A 7,046-nucleotide genomic window follows, 5' to 3' on the forward strand; every position below is an offset into this window, starting at 1 on the left:
AGGACCACTCATTTGTCTATAGAAAAGAAAGCTTCGCATTCGACAGAAAGAAACAGAGAGAGAGAAAAGTAGATGAGAAGTGTGCTATGACAGAGATACGTGAACTCCGACCTGTCTAGTAAAGATAGAGACGGTAAGAGAACCAGTAGAGAATCAGGATCGATGCATCGAGAGAGATTTCTTCTTCTTCTTCTTCCTGTAAGAATAGACTAGTCCATCTCTCACATGCATGCATGCATTTTTTATGTAGAATTAGTGAGTGCATGCATCATCTGCACACCTCTCGGTGTCTTTGTGAAGATGTCCACCCTCCTCTCCCTCCTCACGTCACCTCACACTCTTCAGTCTCTTTCGTCTTCTTGTCTTCTTTTCTCCGTCGTCCATTCGTCTTTTCCTTCTCATTTACGAGTCATCTTCTCGTCAGTTCTCCTGTGTATGTGTATACCAAGAAGGCTCTCCAGTCATGCAGTGGTCAGATTGAATCGAAAGAAGTTCGTGAAGAGAGTAGATCTTTTTTTCTTCTTTTTAGCGATAAGTGATAGACAAGATGAGATAGACAGGAGAATGCAGAACAAAACCGCCGCATGCACCCTCCATATAAAGGGGGATAGCAAGCGTAGGCAAAGTGATAAAGACAGGAAGGTACCAAGTGATCTAGGAAAGCAGAGAGAGACGAAAACAGACTTATAGATAGAGACCTCTCTACTTTTTTCCTCTCCCAGGCTTCCGATGTAGACAGCAGGTGAACTTCTTTCTCGCTCTTCGCTTCAAGGGAAAAAGAGAAGATTACAGATAGATAGATAGCTAGATTAAAGATAGATAGGTTCAAGACAAGGAGACACACTAAGGATAGGTAGCTAGATAGGTAGATGATGGACATATAGATAGATAGATAGATCAAAGATAGCTAGTCAGATTGGAGATACACTAGTGGCAACAAGTAGCATAAGGAGAAGAGAGGCTAGTGTGGAGATAGATCTAAAGACAGAAAAAGAACGAGAGGAAGAAGGCATTTTGTCTAGTCTATTCTTTCCCTTGCTTTTCTTTCTTCATGCGGTACGTACAAGTCTACCAATGCGTGTGTGTATTCCTCTTGTTTTCCCCCACCTTTGCTTGAGGTGTATGTACACCCGAAAAGTACCAAGGGAAGACTGGACAACGAACGACCTAGAGTTTCCGAGGACTTCCACTTGGTTTATGTATGTCTGTATCTTTCTACTCTTTCTTTTCCTTTTCTTTTCGCGACCATTCCTTAGCTGAAGATGAAGAAAGCTTTTCCGAAAAGATACAGTGACAACAAAAAGAAGAGCATCCAAGAAAAGAAGAAGGAGAAGAAGAAGAAGACATGTCTACATTGTTGGGTGCGAGAAAGAAAGAAGACTTCTCTTCTTCTTTCTTAGCTAGAAGAAGCAGATGCAGGCTTGAGATTTACACCTTTTCTTTACCTTCTATCTTGTTCTTTTTCATTCTCATCCGTATCTCTCTTCTTTCTTTCTTTTCTTCTTTCTTCCTCGTAGAAACTGTTGCTCTTGCTTCCTCTTCTCTGGCGGTCTTAAAGGCAAAGCCAGCAAGTCTCCAGGGACACCCCGAGAGACTTTACGTCTTTCTTCCTCATCTTCTCAGCAGCAGCAGCGACAAGAAGAAGAAGAAAAGCCCCCGTACTTTCTCTTCTTCTCTTTCTCCTCATTCTTATTCTCCTTTATCTGTTCCTCTATCTCTCTTTTCTTCTTGTTCTCCTCCTCCTGCTCTCTTAACGATCTCTTCGTATCCTCTCATCTCCAAGCTCTCTTCTTCTCGCCGATCCCTTCCTTCTTCTTCTTTTGCTTCTTTCAAGCGTCGAGTATCATCCTATTCTTCTTCCTTCTTCGTCCATTTCTCGTCACCTCCATGGAGAAAAGAAGGACAAGCACAAGAGAGAAGACAAAAAGAAGAAGAAGAAGAAAGAAAAGAAAAGCCAAAGAAATCTTCGACGCTGAGGAGAGAATCTGACGGGAGAATCTTTCGCCCTTCTCCCCATCTTCATTCTTCTTGCTCTTGGTCTTCTTCTATATCTGGAAAGAAAAGCTCTTCTCAAGATGAGAAGATAGGAAGCTCTTCTCTTCTTTTGTTTTTTCCTCCCTCTTCTTCTTCTTCTTCTCTTTTCTCTTCAAATTCTTCTTCTTTTCCTCGTTCATTCATCCATTCTTCCTCTTCATTCCTCTCTCGTAAAGGGGCTGTTCTATCTCCGGTGCATGCATTTTCTGCTTCTTCTTCTTCTCCTCTTCTTCTTTCTTCTTTATCTTCTCTAAGTTCAGATACTGACTCCCGATCAAGTCTTCTGTCTGCTCCCTTGGGGTATTCTGCTTTTTCTTTCTTGTCTCTTTCTTCAACGCATCTCGATCAAAACTTTCATCCTCTCTCTTCTTCTTTCTCTTTCTTTTCTTCTGGGACTTCTTTATCTTCTCCTTCTTTCTCCTCCCCATCTTCGTTAAGGTCTCTCTTTCTTTCTCCTTTCTTTCGTCACTCGAGACATATCAGACAGTCTCTGCCTGCCTCGAGAAGAAGCTCTGAGAAGCAAGAGAAGGGAGATAGAGCGTGTGTAGACAAGACAGGAAGAGAGAAAAGAGAACAAGATAAAGAGGAAATACAGAAGAAAAAGAAAAGAAGAAAGAGAAATTACGAAGACGCTCAAGAAAAATCTTCCCCTTCCCCTGTCAAGATTGAAGAGGATGATTCGGGTGTACATACACCTCAAGAAGAAGATGATGAGTGCACGTCTTCTTCCCCTCATAGAGTAGATGTGAACAATAGCAAGACGAAGAAGACAATTCCTGATTTAGCAGACACTCGCCAAACAGCATTAAACAAGCTTTCTTCGCATCGGGATGGTATCTTTCCCTCGAGTCATCTGTCTACTTCACAGACTTCTCTCTCTTCTTCTTTCTCTTCTCTTCATGAAAAGAAAGAGGTCTCACCTCCATCTCTTTCCTCTTCTCCTTCTTCTTCCCCTGGCACGACACCTGGTAGTCGCAGTCTCGAAAGAGGCTCTCCAGATCAAAGAGACCATGCTTCTTCATCTTCTTCTTTTTCTTCCCTATTATCTTCTTCTTCGTCTTACTCAAGAGGGAAGTTCTCTTCTCTCCGTCAGCGTGTAACTACAGGAGTGTGTCTGTTGCTTCTTGCTTTTCCTCTTCTCTTATTCTCACCTCCCCCTCTCTTTCTTCTTGGAGCTTTACTTCAGTCTCTTATCTCTATCAGAGAATTCTCGTATCTTTGCACAAAGAAAGGAATCTTCAATCCTTCTCTCAAAGTTTTCTTCTTAACTTCCACAGCTATCTTTCTATCCGCCGCCTCTCCTCCTCTTCAGTCGCAACATCACCTCCTCGTAAGCCTATTCTTCCTCTTCTTCTTCTTCTTGCATCTTAACCAACACACACAAAAGACCCACACTTCTCTTTCTCTCTTTCTCTCTTTCTTCAACTCTCTTCTCTTTGTCGTTAAAAGTAGTGTAAACGGTTTTCCATGAGCTCTCCTCGAACAATCTTCTCTTACACTTCTTATCATATATATATATATATATGCATGCGTTTGGTACAAGTAGACATGTGATCTAGGTTAACTTTCATATTTGCTTGCATAGTCTTCAGTCACTTAAGCGCCCCTGGTTTCATTACGGATATATAGATATAGATATGTATATATACAGGTATATATACATATCTATATACATTTGTATATATACCTATATATATATGTAGAGAGAGAGAGAGAGACAGACAGACAGACAGGGAGAGGTTAAGGTATGTGTATACATTCATGTGTACGTTCAGGCAGATGGGATTTGTTTCTTAACTGAAGCTTAGTAATACTATTCCACTTCCATGTGTATTTCTTTCGTTCTCTCTCTCTCTCTCCTCTCTTCTCGTTTCTTTCCTTGTAGACGTAAAGAAAATATTTAACTGCTATAGAAGGCGATGATCGATCTATTCTCCTTAGTCGTATGGATACGTCCATATGTAGGTAGATGCATATATAGCTGTATATACGTGAGTGTATAGGTACGTATATGTATTCTAGGGTGAAGAGAGCCCCTCCGTGTTGGCTGCCTTGAGACTTCCTTTGTGTTTGCCTCTCTTGTCCTTCCTAAGAGAAAGAAAGCTCTCCATGACATCTCTATAGCTAACCTTATTCAGTTCTTCTTCTTTCTCTTCCCTCTTCTTCTTCTTGTTTCTCTTTCCTCTTCTTTCTTTTCTTGCTTTTTCTTCTTCTTCCTTCTTCTTCTTCTGCCAGCCCCTGTTCAGCTGTATCTAGAGAGAGCAGAGGGAGTATCGTTTTGCACGGTCTCCCTGTGCCTATAGAGAGAATGGCTGTGCATGCGTTATGTACCTATGTGTGTATGTGTATGTGCATGCAGTCTCTACCTCTTTCAGTGGTTTTTCTTCTTTCTTCTCTTCTTCTTTCTTCTCCATCAACTAAGTCCATTGCCGATATCTCTGCTTCCGTCTTCTCGCTCATCTGGTTTGTATTTCTTCCTTCTTTCTGGGTAAAGCTTCGATTCCTTCGTCTCCCCTCAAAGCCTCTTCAGTCTTCCTCTTCTTCTACTTCTTTCCTTTCTTTGAAGAAGGGGATATCTCTTCTCTTTTCTTCTTCTTTTTCTTTCTCCTCTCTTCGCAAGCGTTTGACAGAATCGATACGCGGAGTCTTCATGACTCCTCCATCAATTCAATCGAGTCTTCTCCCATCTCCCTATTCTTCATCTTCTCTTCTTTTCTTCTCATTTCTCGCCTTGGTCTCTTCAGATACCTTTGCCTATCTCATTGGGTCTCTCTATGGAACTTCGCCGATCTCCTCTTTGTTTGTTCCTCCCCTCTTTTCTTCTCTCCCTCCAGCTGCATGCGTTTCGCCGAGAAAGACAGTTCAAGGCCTCATAGCTGGATGTCTCTCGTCAAGTTTGATTGCGGGGCTTGCAGCCCATGTCATCTTCAAGAGATCCCAAAAGGATTTCCCTTCTTTCTTTTCTTCTTCTTCTCATTCTCTTCTTGATATGGAGCCAAGGATACATCAAGATAAGAAGAGGTCTTTGCTCGGCCGTCTTTCTTGTAAGCCTTCACATGGGTCTATTCATTCAGAAGAAGATAAGAAAGATGTCTTACTAAACACACAGGGAATGACAAGAGAGATTGAGACTGTGGAGATTCTTGAAAAGAACGTGAAGCCTCTCTTCGAAACTAAACCTGTCTCTTCTTCTTCTTCTTTCTGGACTTCAGTGTGGAGAGAAGTGGTCTCTCGTCTTCTCTCTTCTTCTTTTTCACGATGTTTCTCTCCTTCTTCTCTCTTTCCAGCTCTTCGGAAGAACGGCAACGTCTCCTCCCTCTTCAAAGCAACTTTTCCATCTCCTAGCGTTTCTCCCTCTTCACAAAGACCACACACCTCCTCTCTGTCCTGCTCCTCCTCCTCTTCTTCTTCTTCTTATACCTCAGGCGTCTCGTCTTCTTCTTCTCCTCCGTCTTCTTTGCTCCGTTCATCTTCTTCTCCTTCTGCTATGAAGATGTCTCTAGCTCGTCGATATCTCCCCGGAGGACCTCGCGGCGTTTTCTATGCATGCGGAGCAATGAGTGGAATAGCCTTGTCTCTCTTAGGTGTCTTAGGAGATCTAACAGCGAGCCTAGTTAAGAGAGACGCAGGAGTGAAAGACTCGGGGACTTTCCTCCCAGGCCATGGGGGATGGATTGATCGGACAGATTCTTATCTCCTTACAGCTCCCTTTGCTTATTTCGTAGGCTACGTCATCCACGAATTCTTCTCTTCTCTTGCTCTTCTTCACGACCATCCGCAGTCGCACGTGGAAGGGGAGGAGTAGGAGGCGACATGAAAGAAGATAGACACAATAAGAGATGATCCTAGAAGAACACTTAGAGAAACAAGGAGACAACATCCTTTTTCTTCTATACGCACCTAGAGAGAGAGAGAAGCAGAGGTATGCATTCATAGATGTAGACATACATGCATGGAAAGCTCTTCGGATTTCATCTTGAGAGAAAGAAGAATGAGAAAGAAGAATGAGAAAGAAAGAAAGAGTTGTGTAGATATGTCGGAAGGTCTTCGAAGCAGACTTTATGCCTTTGTGTTTCTTATGAACTTGAATTTCTTTCTCTCGTCTTTTCTTTCTTTTCCTTTCTCATTAGCCTACATGTGTCTTTCAGAGACAATCTATTACTCGTGGAGATAAATAAAATACTTTCTTCTCCTTCTTTCTTAATCACTAGTTTGAGACATCTATCTAGCTGTCTATCTAGCTGTCTATCTATCTATCTATCTTCATATCCACCTGTCTCAATTTTGTCTCCAAAAGATGTGTCGTCAATCTACCCTCCATCTATTTATTTATCTCTCTTGAATCTCTTTGTCTTTCTCTACCTCTCTATCTAAACAATTTGAATTGCCGGTCTGACTTCTCGTAGCCCAAAGAAAAGATAAGAAAAGAAAGGAAGAAGAAGAAAAGAGTCTTGGTCTTCTTCTTCTTCCTTTTGGATTTACTTTCTTTCTCTAAAGAACGTCATTTTTCTTCAGGTGTATCGAAGACGAGGAGAGACTCCTGACGCCAGTCCAAATACACAAGCGACAAGCATCGAAGCTCCCCATGCACATATACACATATATATATATATATATATATATGTATAGATATACATGTATACAGATGTATATGCATCTAGATAGAAGTATGTATGATATATAGAGAGAGAGGGGGAAAGATGAATATATATCTGTATATATATATATTTATGTATATACGTGAAATAAACTTTTTATTCTAGGGTGTCTGCTGTACATACAGTGGAGATGTTTTGTTTCGACAGGAGATGAGCTACCCCTGTCTTCTACCATTCATAAGAGGACTGTTTGACTGGCAAATGGAAAATGTAGATCTTATCTAATATATGAAGAATTTCATAGGAGCAAAGATGAGAAAGAAGACACACCTTTCTTTTCGTGACTGAGAGAATCTTTACGGTCTTCTCGATCATAAACGAAGATAGAAAGAAGGAGAAGAAAGTAAAGAATCT

At 41.4% G+C, this 7,046-nt stretch overlaps 1 protein-coding gene across 1 annotated transcript; it reads left to right on the top strand.

Moving 5' to 3' along the window:
- Positions 1-363: 363 nt before the first annotated feature.
- On the top strand, positions 364-6,629 carry CSUI_000636 (phosphatidate cytidylyltransferase). Its single transcript, XM_068060869.1, has 2 exons — positions 364-3,364; positions 4,394-6,629. Exons 1-2 carry the CDS (start codon positions 1,346-1,348, stop codon positions 5,837-5,839), a joined length of 3,465 nt encoding a protein of 1,154 aa, XP_067927155.1. The 5' UTR covers positions 364-1,345; the 3' UTR covers positions 5,840-6,629.
- The last annotated feature ends 417 nt before the right edge of the window (positions 6,630-7,046 follow it).

Source organism: Cystoisospora suis (assembly GCF_002600585.1).
Source record: "Cystoisospora suis strain Wien I chromosome Unknown contig_250, whole genome shotgun sequence".
Lineage (NCBI taxonomy): Eukaryota > Apicomplexa > Conoidasida > Eucoccidiorida > Sarcocystidae > Cystoisospora > Cystoisospora suis.